Here is a 15,203-nt window from a genome sequence, read left to right on the forward strand (position 1 = left end):
AAACTTCAGTCATCACAGTCTTTGAATTGTCAGACATTATTCACAGCCCAATTGATGGAGTAAAATTGCAAAAATAGGATGTAAAAAATTTGGAAAATTTGATCCTCAAAAACCCTGACAAAAATCGATCTCAAAAGTAGGTGATCCAAGTAAAATTCTGCTGCCACAGTAGCTTCTGAAAAGGCCAGCACACTCCAAAAACTCCAGCCAATAAATAAGAGAGTCCGAAAAGCCAAACAAAAAAGTCGATTTCTCACCCTAGGAAAAATCGATCTCAAAACCTTGACAGGTGCTGCTGATTTTTGTTCTTCAGCTTCCAATGCAATCTTCACTCCATCAATCACCCACAAACACAAAGAGAGACCTAGTTCTTAATTTAGAACATGAACTAGTCTCTAAACAGTCCCAAAACACAGCATAGGGTGTTGCACCCCTTCAAACAAAAAATAGGAGAAACCGCAAAACTCAACTTTGCACGAACACTTCAATTCCGATAGTAGGCTTAAGAAAAGAGAAGAAGACAACGAAGGAGAGCTGTAACAGTGCCTATAGCTCTGATACCATGTAAAACAATATGAGAAAAACTGAGGAAACAACTGTGAGAGAGAGAGAGAGAGAGAGAGAGAGAGAGAGCAACTTGGGAGTCACACCTTCTGTGTGATCTCCCATAAACTTCAATATATTTCATCACTAAGGGCAAAACAGGAAAAGTAAATTAAAAAAAAAAAACAAACTATACCTAAACTACCCTTCTCACCCATAATACTGAGACATACATTAATATCGATAACACTGTCCATAATTTGTGTGTGTGTGTCAGTTCTGTATTGTATCGACCTGGCCAATCTTGACACGTATCGGACTGTATTGGTCGATATGTATCAGACCATATTGGTTGATATATATCGAGACTTGACACCATGTTTGAACCGTATTTATAAATGCTGAATAATAATATTAATACCTTTTGTTATCATCATTGTACTAATGATAAGTTTAGCACTTGCATAGTTGCACTTACCTCGTATCATTTTGCATAAGAAATATAAGTGGTAATACTTAATATTTAATTTTTCTTGTCTTTTATGCTTCTTGATGTAATAGTTGCTATCATTGGTGTTCCTTGGGCTCTGTTTTTGGGGTAGAGATAAGAAATTCTGAGGACATCTTATGTTTCTGTTTATTGATGCAGTTAGAAGTTGTACGTGAGCTGCTGGTAGGATGTTTGGAAAGTGGGGATCGCTTAGAGGCTCTTATATACTCTGCAATATATCTGAAGGTTTTCTGTTATGATTTTCTATTCATATAATGTGGTTGTTTATGTTCTCTTTGTGATCCATAAACTTAGTGCTCCTGTTTTTCCTACAGTGGATAAACACAGGGCAGATTCCATGCTTTGAAGATGGAAGTCATTACCGGCCAAACAAGCATGCTGAGATTTCCAGACTCATATTTCGTGAACTTGAAAGAATTACTTACGGGAAAGATGCATCACCTCAGGTGAGTTAGATTTTGTTTGATGAAATTTTTAGTGTACATCAAGTGCCATTGCTTTTTCTTTAAAGCAGTTTATGACAAGGACATTTCTTGATGTCATATGCACTTCTGTTTATAGTTTAACTGTCAAATGGCACTTAACCTATGATTGTCACCTGGCAATCACTTACTTGACAATTGACAGAAGAGAGTATTCTGCATAACATTTTTTATGCTTTTTCTGGTTTCGGGAAACAATTTCTAATTCTCCTGAACTTTCTAGGTGGTGGATCTATAAACTATTTCTCCCATTCTTGCTTTGCTTACCATGAAATATTTGTGTGCATTTTGCAACTGAAGGTTGAAATTTATGGATCATTTTCTCATCATGGTAACCTTTCCTATGTTGATCATTATGATATTTTTTCAAAATTGAAGTTTATCATTTCACTTCTTGGTTGTGAACATCACATTATTTGTCCATGAGTCTCCCTCTTGTCAAAACCTTTTTTTTTTCTTCTATATGAAGCTAGTGTTAGAGTTATGTATTAAGGGTACTTTGGGAACTAGTTTATTTACTTATTGTCTTACATTGTATTTGTCCTTTTTCACTTTTCACTTTTCACTTCCCTAGGGAGTTGTATGTAATTTCATATATTATGTTGGTGAAGTAATATAGGTGTGGTGGAGATCATTCTCTAACACACTACATTCTACCATCATTTCTCTTCATCTTCTCTTCTCCTTCTTCAACCTTCTGCTCTCATCTCTCTTCTTGTTCTCTTACAAACTTTAACTTCCAACTTGGTATTAGAGCTTACTTTGTTGGTTTGAGAGTGGTTTTACTTTCTTGTCCTCTTTTTTTCCTCTCTTTAGAACCCTAAGTTACAAAGGGGTTCCAAGGAAGGGACTATTATGTGAAATGTTTGAAGAAATCTTGCAAGGAGCATGAATGAAGACCATGGAAACACCAAGTGATGGAGGGCCGGTTAGGAGAAGAGGGGAACTAAGGAGAAATCAGAGTTGCAGGGGGAGAGAGGAGAAATTGCATAAGAAGAAAAGAGGGGGGGGGGGGGGGGAGAAGAGTGCACACGCACACAGCCCTCAGGCTACTCAAACCATAAGCTCAATTCATTCTTCAAATCTGTCTCCACAGAAGAAAGGAGAGGGGGGAGAAGAGTGCACACGCACACAGCCCTTAGGCTACTCAAACCATAAATTCAATTCATTCTTCAAATCTGTCTCCAACGATGGGGAATTACATCATATATAAAGAGAAATAAAAAGACTCCTAAAAATATAGACTTTCTAACTAGGAAACTAATTCAAATGAGGAAACTAAAAACAATTGGGAAACCAAATATCCTACGTAGCTAACTTCTAAAATAAAGAGAATAAAATAAACTAAAAGATATTATTTCCCCAAATAACATAAATTCCTAAAATCCTAGGAGATCCAAAATCTCAAAAATCACAAACTGGACCCAATTCATATTTGTCTGGATACCCAACTGGGTTTGGGTCGGTCCAAGGTAGTGTATCTGCATCAATTCCCCCGGTGTTGAGAAAACCTCGCCCATGAGTTTTATAGAATGGTAGAAATAAAAACTCACTAGTGGGGGCTATATGTTCCATGTCTGCTACTGGAAGAAAATCCAAAATATGAAGCTTTGGGGGTGCATCCATGACTGGAAAATTGTGGGGAAAAACAAACTCATGACGTGGAATAGCTTTCACTACACTGGATTCCGTTGTTACTTGGTCCATGATCTGCTTATCTTCCGTTGCTACCACTATTGGCCGTTTTGGTTGAGGCTGTATCACTGGTGTTGCCGCTTTTGGCTTGGAACAAACATCATCAATTAACCCATGAAGAATGAATTTTGGGGCATGTGAAAAGGATGTAGAGTGCAAAAGTTTCCTTCACGATCAACGATGCCTTTTCGTTCTTTCAGCCATTCACGACCCAATTTAATAACAGGCCGAGGAGAATCAAACACTTCACAATGAGCTCCATCACAATAATAAGAAACGGAGAATTCGATGAAATACATAATCCTTAGAGTGAATAATGATTTGGTCGTTCCTGGATAACATCTTGACCATAGATCATGAGACGAAATTGTTGCTTTGTCCTTAATGTAGCTCTAAATAGGCAAAGGACCTACTAGAGGCCAAATATCCAAGATCTAATGATAAAGGAGCCAAGGGGCTGCTGGTTCTGCAGTTGCAGTAGGGCAGAATTTAAGTTTATGTCAATTTCTAGGGTTTAGGCTAGAATAAGAGGTGAGTGTGATAGATGATAAAGCTAGGCAGGTCTAGGGGAAGCTAATGGTATAGGTTTGATTATGTTTAAATAAAATTAAAATTCAGAAATTTAGGGTTAGGGTTTCGGGTTATGGGAAAAGAGAAAGTGATGAGTTTTAGGGTTTATAGTGGAGGGTTTGGTCTAGGGTTTAGGTCGAGTTTCCCAAATAGGGAGAGGGATGTTCGATCCAAATATGGGGGGTTTTTAATGGCTGGTTAGGTCTGGGCAGGTTTTAGGTTGTTTTAGATTTTAATGGAGGTGAGGAGGATTCTATGGTTTAATGTAAGGATGGGGCAGGGGCCACTGTCGAGTGTAGGGGAGGGGGTAAAGCTGCTATGGATGAAGTTTAGATGAGATTGATGGAGGGAATTGAGCTGGACAGGTTATAGATGAGGCTAGGGTTTAGGAATTCAAATAACATAAAAGGGGGGCTGTAGGGTAGGCTGTAGAGAATTAGGAGAAGGGAATGACTGAAAATATTAAATACTCACTGGAATTGCAGGTTCTTCAATGGCAGCAGCTGAGAACTTAGAAGGGTAGAACCACCTTCAAACTTTGGGATCCTCCCTGCCGTCACGGCTCAAGGAGTCATAGGAAATCCACCTACCCTTTCTTCCTTGATAGAACCACAAGGCAAATACTCACAAGGAGCAGCAGCAGCAACTTTTGCGGCAGCACAAGTTCTGTTTGTTTTTAAGTAATCAACTGTGGGGGGAGCCTCCCACGAAATTTAATATTTATAATAAAAGGCCAATGGCCAAATCCTAGTCTAAGTAAAACACTCCCTCACTAAATCGTGGAGGGGTGGGGACTTAATAAAAAAACTTAAAACTTAAAATAAAAAAGACCTACTTGTCCCTAACAACTTAAATTATAAGACTTAATTAAATCACTTAAATGGAACCATGGTTTGAACTGGTTCAATTTAAGTTTACAAATAAGCTGAAATAAAAACTAAGTATGGAAAATACTAAAATGCAAACCTAAGCTACGGCTTCCAAACTAAGCCCTAATTTCAGGGCTGCTTCTTCTTCTTCTTCTTCTTTCGGGTGTGGGCACTTGGTGCTGTATCAGCTCTCCCCGACTTGAAAACATTCATCTCCGATGAATGGCTGGAGGTTAAGGAATGGTCATTCAAATCAGGGTCAAGCTTCTTATGATCATCCTTAGCGGGTGGCTTGAACTTGTAGGTAGGCAGCAGCTCTTTGATGGGCGGGGAAGGTTGGACTTCCGGCTGGGTAGCAGCCTCTTGAATCATCACATGAATGCCTCTTGTATCATTATCCAGGCCTTCGTAGTAATTAGCCACATCATCATCATCATCGGCAAGATAGGCTTCTAGACCCTCTTCTTCATCATCATCATGGGCTTCTCCCTTTGCAGCCACGTTGATGGTCTTTTTCTTGTATGGGAAGTTCTTAGCAATATGTCCCTTTTCTTGACAGTAGAAACAAGTGACGGGTTCATTACGTCCCATAGGAGCTTTGCTTTTATCATCAACACATGGGGGAGCAGTAGAACGAAAGGTGCTGCCTATAGAGGGACCCTGTCGTGAGGTGCTAATGTCGGTGTAGCTTGGCTTGGAAGTAGAACCTAGCTGTTTACTTGAAGCCAGTAGCTCCTCTGCCTTCAAGGCCTTCTCAAAGCAATCTCGGATGTCTGTAACTTCGACCACACCAATTGCTCTGTTTATCTCACTTGTCAAACCCAACTTGAATCGTGAAAGCATCTGGATGCCCTCCTCTCTAATGTCAGTGCGAGAAAGTGCATCAAATTTCTTCATGTACTCAGAGACAGACATACAGTCATGGTCCCTTGGCGTTGGGAGTTGAATTGATCCTGTAACTGAGACCTGAAGTGCCTTTGCAAGTACTTCTTACTTAGGTCGTATTTCATATCCAACCAAGGGCAGGGTGCAGTCCTGTTGAAGTCCATCTCCCTTTCAGTGGTCCTCCACCACTCACGTGCTGGTCCAACAAGTTTAGTACGGACTAGCTTCATCTTCCTCTCTTCAGACAAATCATACCAGTCAAAATAATCGTCTAGGGCAGTAAGCCAATCATAAAATACCTGAGGGTCATGATCACCATCGAATTCTTTCAGTTCAAGCTTCACCTTCTGATTGTCAGTGTGGCGTCGATTAAGACCTTGGTCTCCAATAAAGTAGGATCTCATGTACTCCTCAAAAGTAGGTTGGCGACCTCTATTTCTGTCCTGGTCTTCTCTATCTCTGTCTCTGTAGCCTTTGTGTCAATCTCTGTATACCCGGGAAGGCTCACGGATTCCTCTGGTTTTGTCCCGATGATCTCTGTCATCTCTATCATCTCTGAGTCTATGCCTGTGATCTCTGGATCCGTCTCTATGACCCCTGTAAGCATCTCTGGGATCCCCATCTCTGTCAGGTAGCCTCTGTACCACCGAATTGAGCTGGTACCTGTCTTCATCTATGGGTACGTTGCTGTCTCTGCCAGGGGTGACTCTTTGTTCTTCCAATTGTTGCAATCTAGCCATGATTGCATCAGTTGTAGCCTTCTTGGCGTCAGTTGCAGCCCTTTGTTCAGCAATAAGCTTCTGGAACATCTCGAGCATTGCAGCCATGGGGTCAGCCATGAGCTCTAATACCACTTAATGTAGCTCTAGGTAGGCAAAGGACCTACTGCAGGCCAAATATCCAGGATCTAATGATAAAGGATCCAAGGGGCTGCTGGTTCTGCAGTTGCAGTAGGGCAGAATTGAAGTTTAGGTCAATTTCTAGGGTTTAGGCTAGAATAATAGGTGAGTGTGGTAGATGATAAAGCTAGGCAGGTCTAGGGGAAGCTAATGGTATAGGTTTAATGATGTTTAAATAAAATTAAAATTCAGAAATTTAGGGTTAGGGTTTCAGGTTTTGGGAAAAGAGAAAGAGATGAGTTTTAGGGTTTATAGTGGAGGGTTGGGTCTAGGGTTTAGGTCAAGTTTCCCAAATAGGGAGAGGGATGCTTGATCCAAATGTGGGGGGGGTTTTATTGGCTGGTTTGGTCTGGGCAGGTTTTAGGTTGTTTTAGGTTTTAATGGAGGTGAGGGGGATTCTAGGGTTTAATGTAAGGATGGGGCAGGGGTTACTGTCGAGTGTAGGGGAGGGGGTAAGGCTGCTATGGATGAAGTTTGGATGAGATTGATGGAGGGAATTGTGTTGGACAGGTTATAGATGAGGCTAGGGTTTAGGAATTTAAATAACATAAAAGGGGAGCTGTAGGGTAGGCTGTAGAGGATTAGGAGAAGAAGGGAATGACTGAAAATATTAAATACTCACTGGAATTGCAGGTTCTTCAATGGCAGCAGCTGAGAACTTAGAAGGATAGAACCACCTTCAAACTTAGGGATCCTCCTGGCCGTCACGGCTCAAGGAGTCGTAGGAAATCCACCTACCCTTTCTTCCTTGATAGAACCACAAGGCAAACACTCACAAGGAGCAGCAGCAGCAACAATGGCGGCAGCACAAGTTCTGTTTTTTTTTTTTTAATTAATCAACCGTGGGGGAGCCTCCCACGAAATTTAATATTTATAATAAAGGGCCAATGGCCAAAATCCTAGTCTAAGCAAAACACTCCCTCACTAAATCGTGGAGGGGTGGGGACCTAATAAAACAACTTAAAACTTAAAATAAAAAGACCTAATTGTCCCTAACAACTTAAAATAAAAGACTTAATTAAATCACTTAAATTGAACCATGGTTTGAACTGGTTCAATTTAAGTTTACAAATAAGCTGAAATAAAAGCTAAGTATGGAAAATACTAAAATGCAAACCTAAGCTACGGCTCCCATACTAAGCCCTAATTTCAGGGCTGCTTCTTCTTTTTCTTCCTCCGGGTGTGGGCACTTGGTGCTGCATCAGTCGTTCATCAACAAACAACATGGCAAGCTTTCCATTAGGCAACTGAATTCTGAACTTGAACACAAAAGAATCCATGGCCAGGGTTGTATTCGGAATCGGTATGGGTCCACACAAATATATATCCTTGTTTAAGAGATCTAGAATCTCATTATGTACCTTGTATATATATCCCTATGGGATTCATGAATAAACTAATGGAATATTATTCACTCTAATAGCCAAGAGGGTGGAAACGAAGGGGAGGTGAGGTTGTTGGAGTCGAAGGGTGTATTTTATTTATTTTTGGTTCACTGCTGCTAGTCGTACAGCAGAACAGTAACAGACGAGAGGGATGGAAAAGAAGAAGAATGGGATGAGAAAGGTGGTCAGGGAAGGAGATGGATCCTTCGGCTTTGATACCAAATTGGTGGAGGGCCGGTTAGGAGAAGAGGCGAACTAGGGAGAAATCAGAGTTGCATGGGGGAGAGAGGAGAAATCGCATAAGAAGGGGGGGGGGGAAGAGTGCACACGCACACAACCCTCAGGCTACTCAAGCCATAAAACTCAATTCATTCTTCAAAACTGTCTCCAACAACGGGGAATTACATCATAAATAAAGAGAATTAAAAAGACTCCTAAAAATGAAGACTAACTTTCTTACTAGGAACTAATTTTTTTTTCCGCTGGGACCCGGGCTGGCCCCTAAAATTTTATTATGCTCAAACTCCACAAAAAGGGAAGAATACGCCGGGGGGGGGGAACATTCTCGCCTTACCCCAACCCAAGCAGAATAATCCACTCTCAATCACTCCAAAGATGCCTTAACCCACATACAAAAGTCCCCATGAAAGACCTAAGCTAATATCTCAAAACAGGAAGCCCAATAGCTAACTTCTAAAATAAAGAGAATAAAATAAACTAAAAGATATTATTTTCTCAAATAACTTAAATTCCTAAAATCCTAGGAGATCCACAATCTAAAAAATCTCAAACTGGACCCGGTTCATATTCGTCTGGATACCCAATGGGTTTGGGTCGATCCAAGGTAGTGTATCTACATCACCAAGAGAACACCTCATTTGAAGGAGTAGGCAATTAGGCACTTGGAGCTCAAATCGAGCAAAACCAGTCAAGCCCTAGGTTACTGGCAGCTAATTAGTTCAAATTAGGTTGGTTTGGGCACGAGTGTAACAGAAACACAAAGAAGTAGATGTAGATATGGTTGATATTGGTGATCATTCAGGTGGTGATCTAGTAATAAAAAGGTGCTAGTTGTGTACAAAAGAAAGAAAAAACAAAAGAAGACCTACCAGAAGTCCTCTTTGGATCCACATCTTAAGATGCACCCTCCTCAGTCAGGTGATATCCATTCTCTTTCTTCTGATTTAAACCTTCCTATTGATGTTAGAAAGGGAAAAAGAGTTTGCACTAATCCTATAACCTAGTTTGTTTCCTATGATGCTCTCTCTCCTACAGGTGTTGCTTTTACTGTTGCCCATTCTTCTATTTCCATTCCCAAGAATGCCACTGAGGCTATGTCTGACCCAAAGTGGAAGCAAACCATGTATGAGGAAATGATGGCTCTTGAGAAGAACTTTACTTGGAAATTGGTAGATCTTCCTAGGGGAAGAGTTCTAGTTGGCTGCAGGTGGGTCTACACAATCTAGTACCGGTCAGATGGTGCGGTTGAGAGGTACAAGGCAAGGTTGGTGCCCAAAGGGTACAATCAAGTATATGAGATTGACTATCAGGAGACATTTGCCACTTTGGCTAAGCATAATTCTATAGGAGTTCTCTTATCATTGGCGGCCAATAGGGATTGGCCATTATATCAATTAGATGTAAAGAATGCCTTCCTCCATGGTGACTTGGAAGAGGAAGTGTACATGCAAACTACACCCGGCTGAAGCTCTCTTCAGTTGAAGGGAAGTGTGTCTTCTCGAGACGGTACTATATGGTCTCAAACAGTCCCCAAAGGCATGGTTTGAGCAGTTCAGAGTTCAGACAGGCTATAATGAAGAATGCGTATTCCCAGAGTAAAGCCGACCACACCTTATTTACTAGACTAGGTAATGGCACCATTACAGCCCTAAGATTCTATGTTGATGACATTGTAGTAACTGGAGATGACAAGGCTGAAATACTAGGCTGAAGACCTATTTGGCCCAACAGTTCGAAATCAAAGATATGACGCTCTTGAAGTATTTCTTAGGAATTGAAGTATCAAGGTCTAAGAAGGTAATAATTATAAGTTAAAGAAAGTTTGTGCTGGACCTATTGAAAGAAACAGGGATGTTGGGTTGCAAACTTTCAAGTTCTCCTATTGAGTAGAATCACAAGCTAGGAGAAAGACTGTGGTCCTCCCATTGCTGATGTAGGAAAATACCAAAGACTAGTGGGGAAGCTTATCTACCTGTCTTTGACTTGCCTGGACATCACTTATGTAGTGGGAGTTGTAAGCCGGTTATGCATGCCCCCAAGAGGGGGCACTTGGATGTGTAACCGCATTCTCGTATTAACTATCTCAAGGAAAAGACTATGTATGGCGAGCATAACCATTTGAGGATAGAAGGCTACACCGATGTCTTGATTGGGCTGGTTCAATTTTTGATGAGCGCTTTACATCCGGATATTGTATATTTTTACCAACCTGGTTACATGGAGGACTAAGAAACAACTGGTTGTAGCTCTATCATGTGCAGATGCAGAATTTAGATCCATGGCTCATGGAGTATGTGAACTTCTATGGTTGAGAAGGCTAGTCCAAGAGTTGGGGTTTGATATCGAGGCACCCATGTGTTTCTATTGTGATAACTGATAACAAGGAATCTTGTGAACATGACCAGACAAAGCACGTAGAGGTGGATAGACACTTCATCAAGGAGAAGCTCGACTCTGGCTACACATGCACCCCTTTTGAAAGGACTGGTAATCAGTTGGCAAATATCTTCACAAAGGGATTCATCATCACTTTAGTACCCTATTGTGCAAGCTGGGAATGTATGACATTTATTCTCCAGCTTGAAGGGGAGTGTTGGAGTTATGTATTAAGGGTACTTTGAGAACTAGTTTATTTACTGTAGAAACCGCTTCCTCTAAAAGACCGACCTTGTAGGAAAGGGAGGAAACAATATATATATCATACAGGAGCTCTAACACGACGGACTATCCAAAGGGGGACATGGGTGGATAAATAATTTTTTAATACCTGCCCGCTCCAAGGGGGACTTGATACTGTGACCCCTGCCTGCTCTGATACCATGTTGGCAGAATCGTGGGTTAGAAAGAGAGAATGAGAGAATGGAATGACTTGTATTCATTAATAGGTAAGCCCATCTATTTATAATAGAGGGGAAAGTTACAAAGGGACTGAAATAGGCGACGTGGGACTAAAACCCACATAGCCGACTGTAGACATAATTACCCCTAACTAATTGTCTCTATAAGAGCAGTGACTTAAACCTAATAACATAGGAATTAGACTACCCCAAAAGGACCAGAATACCCCCACGGTATTATGGATTACATATTCCAACACTCCCCCTCAAGCTGGATTATACAAATAAGTAAAGAGAAGCTCCAGCTTGAACTAATAAGAAAAAAAAACTCCATAATAATGCTAACAAGGTACTAATGCCCAACTTGAACAAAATGGGAAGATACTAAGTTGCAGCAGAATCTAGCTTGACAGATGAATGCAGCTCCCAAATAAATCTTCAAGAACTTGGAAAAAATAGATCTTCAAAACCTGGGCAGACTTGATCAGCAAACTTTTACCAATCTTTTACAGCTGTCTAGTGATGAATCTCTGACTGATAATCTTAAAGATAAGCAACTAGGGCAGCAAGCAGCGGAAACAAATAAATCAGGCAGCAAAAATGATCAACCCAACTGTAGAACCTCATTTAGGCAGGCAATAACCAAACATCTTCTATACTTTAATGCTTCAATTTGCCCCTTACGGCAAACTCAACCCAATAACAAAGGAGATACCCAATGGCAATGGTGGAAACTCTGATCTTCTATGTTTTGCACCAAGTGTTCCTGCTAGTTTTGCTTCTACTATGTCTGTAGGTGTACTGTACATTTTCTCCCCCTCACGTGTAGTAGTACACGTGGACATAACAGAGATGATGTAAGTGATAGGGCAAAAGCATAATATTCCAGAATTTTCCAAAAAAGGTGCTAAGGGTAATGGAAAAGGAAGAAATGGCATATTAGAGAATACCATTATCGTCCAAAGTGGTTATGGGTATATGCCAAAGGTATGCTTTGGGAGGTGGTGAAGTGAAAAGAGCAGTGGGATAATGAATTACGGAGTAAAACAATGCAACATATAAATTTTCAACCATCTTCAAACGATCAAATAAACACTTCTGATGGAAACTCCTGCAGGGGAGAAACTCCTAACTCCAATAGTCAAATCTGATAAGTATACAGATCTGATTTGAACTAAGGAAAAGCTCCAATCTTCAAGGGTTGATCAATCTTCAAACAAGGAAGAACAGGTGTGCAAAAACTCCAATGTATAAACCCCCACATGTGAAATAGGACTGACGAAGATATGCGGACAGCAATTGATGTAAGAAGCTTCAACAAAAAACTTGGATCAGATCTGAATTAGTGAACAATGCTAGGATCAAGCTCCAAAGTAAGCCGGATATGAACCAGAAAAGCTTCACATAACTGAATGGGTTCATAGTTGCAAGCAATAACCTTGGAACACACTGTTGTAATCCGAAATAATCTGATCTCCAGGGTAGTAGATTCGAGTCTTCAATAATGAAAGAAATTCGATCTCCAATAGTAGGATACTCAATCTCAATAATAGGGCAGCAGTAGTCCACATAAAGGTAGCAGTAACATGTCAACCAGTCATGCTTACAGAAGCTAATCAATAGAACCAGCAACGTATGTAGTAAAGGTCAATAGAACCAGCAAATTTAAGATAAATAATTCGATAGATCCGTAGGTAGTTGAAGCAGCCAGCCACATAGGAACCAATAAAAAAAAAGGTTGATAATTGAAGAAATCGAGCCATAAGTGTGAACCTGAATTTTTTTTCAAAAAAACTCCAAGAATGATGCTGAAATTTGGGTTGAGAACTCCTCTGGTATGTAAAAGACTCCCCCTCAAAAAATTAGCTTGATAGGATAGCCCTAACCCTAAAATCGATCTTTATCAGGGTTTTGGAGAACCCTGAAATTGAGATCGATTAGGGGCAGGGGACTTCAAAAAACTGTTGATGCTTGCCAAAGTGCGATGATTTCTTGGCATAGATGCTGTTCACAGCTGCTGGAATGGATCTCCAATATGAACACCCAATCTCTTGTAGGATTTGAGACTTGATCTTTAAGTGGGAGAAACACCAAAAAGTGCAGAAAAAATAGGGCAGCAGCTATCTTAGGTAAAATACTTCTTTAAGCCATGAATAATTGAAGTAGATTGCCTCTCTTGATGGTAGAAACACCTCCAAAAACTCTAGAAGTAGCAGGTGACCCTAACCCAAAAAATCGATTAATGTCAGGGTTTTGGAAAACCCTGAAAAATAGAGATTGATTGGGGAGGGGTCTTCTAGAAAACTTGGATAGGTGCAAGATTGAGGTCGAGTGGTCCTAGTAATGGAAGTAATCAACCCTCCAAAAATCAGCAAAAGCTGAAACCTGTAACCCTAATTTCGATTGGAGTCAGGGTATTGTCAGGGTTTTTAGCAGGTAACCAAATTAGCAGGTTAAGAAAGTTTTTGCTGTAGAATCAAATCCAGCCATCAGAAAGGGTCCAAACTTAGGCCGAGTAGGGTTTGTAGTAGTAGGGAATCACCCCCAAAAAATCAGCTGCATCTGAAAAGGGAAACCTTAAAATCGATTGGAGTCAGGGTTTTGAAAAACCTTGACAAGTTGAGATCGATTAGGGTAGGGGCTGGAAAGGTTAATGAATGATGGAGAAATAGAAAAAAGGGAAGGAGGTCATTTAAATAGGGTAGGAAGGTGCTGGAAAAGAGAGCAAAGGGAGCTCCAATGGTGGAAGGTCAACCTTCACTAGTAATAGGAAGTTGATCTCCAAAAAATTCTGGAAAGCTACAATTTGCAAAGATGGTTCCAGCAGAATTTTAATTGAAAAAAGAGATTGAATGGGGGAGGGCAGCAACTAAATCATTGGTTAAGGTTTTTACCTCATTAGTGCTGCCCCCTTACAAGGATGAGAAGAAGAAAACCAGAAGAAGGAGAAGCTGAGAAAGAGAGAAGAAGGTGGGTTTTTCCTTTCTTTCTAACCTAGATCGGACCTACTCTGATACCAAGTAGAAACCGCTTCCTCTAAAAGGCCGACCTTGTAGATAATGGAGGAAACAATATGTATATCATACAGGAGCTCTAACATGACGGACTATCCAAAGGGGGACACGGGTGGATAAATAATTTTTTAACACCTACCCGCTCCTAGGGGGACTCGATACCGTGACCCCTGCCTGCTCTGATACCATGTTGGCAGAAGTGGGTTAGAAAGAGAGAATGAGAGAATGGAATGACTTGTATTCATTGATAGGTAAGCCCCTCTATTTATAATAGAGGGAAAAGTTACAAAGGGACTGAAATAGGCGACGTGGGACTAAAACCCACATAGCCGACTGTAGACATAATTACCCCTAACTAACTGTCTCTATAAGAGCAGTGACTTAAACCTAATAACATAAGAATTAAAGTACCCCAAAAGGACCAGAATACCCCCACGGTATTCTGGATTACATATTCCAACATTTACTTATTGTCTTACATTGTATTTGTTCTTTTTTACTTTTCACCTCCCTAGGGAGTTATATGTAATTCCATATATTATGTTAGTGAAGTAATATTGGTGTGGTGGAGATCATTTCTCTAACAAACAACATTCTTCCATCATCTCTCTTCATCTTCTCTTCTCCTTCGACTCTTATCTCTCTTCTTGTTCTCTTACGATCTTTAACTTCCAACTGCTAGTTAGTTGTTTAGAATCCTCCTTTTGTTTTAGCTCAGAATTTGTTGTTTTAGTGGTCTGCACCTGCATGTCTTAGGTAACCCTAATATTTACGCAAAGCTTTTTTTTTGCATAGTCATAGAAGTAAATTGCATTCAGCATTGTCTTCTGTAACCAAATATTCTCTATTTAATTATTTGCAGGAAATACTTGTCATTCGCAAGATTCATCCATGTTTACCATCATTCAAGTCAGAATTCACCGCATCTGTTCCTCTGACTCGGATAAGGGATATTGCTCATAGGAATGACATCCCTCATGATCTCAAGGTTATATGAAACAGTGCTTGGTGACTTGTCTATTATTGTGGCTCAGTATTTCCTCTGAGTTAACTTTCTTGTGTAATTCCAGCAAGAAATCAAGCATACAATACAAAATAAGCTTCACCGTAATGCTGGCCCTGAAGATTTGATTGCTACGGAGTCAATGCTTGCAAGAATTAGTAGGAACTCTGGCGAGTATAGTGATGCATTTGTGGAACAATTTAAGATATTCCATCACGAACTCAAAGATTTCTTCAATGCTGGCAGGTGTGCTACATAAAATGTTTTGAC

The 15,203-nt window shown here is 40.4% G+C and overlaps 1 protein-coding gene across 1 annotated transcript in view; it reads left to right on the plus strand.

Annotated features, from left to right (window-relative positions):
* Positions 1 to 15,203, plus strand: part of LOC122656952 (phosphoglucan, water dikinase, chloroplastic-like) — a 125,714-nt gene that overhangs the window by 22,805 nt on the left and 87,706 nt on the right. Inside the window, exons 3-6 of the mRNA XM_043851658.1 lie at positions 1,193 to 1,279; positions 1,369 to 1,500; positions 14,793 to 14,918; positions 15,001 to 15,179. Of these exons, the coding sequence (XP_043707593.1) occupies positions 1,193 to 1,279; positions 1,369 to 1,500; positions 14,793 to 14,918; positions 15,001 to 15,179 (524 nt within the window). The remainder of the gene's footprint in view (positions 1 to 1,192; positions 1,280 to 1,368; positions 1,501 to 14,792; positions 14,919 to 15,000; positions 15,180 to 15,203) is intronic.

Source organism: Telopea speciosissima, chromosome 3 (genome assembly GCF_018873765.1).
Source record: "Telopea speciosissima isolate NSW1024214 ecotype Mountain lineage chromosome 3, Tspe_v1, whole genome shotgun sequence".
NCBI classification, from domain to species: domain Eukaryota; kingdom Viridiplantae; phylum Streptophyta; class Magnoliopsida; order Proteales; family Proteaceae; genus Telopea; species Telopea speciosissima.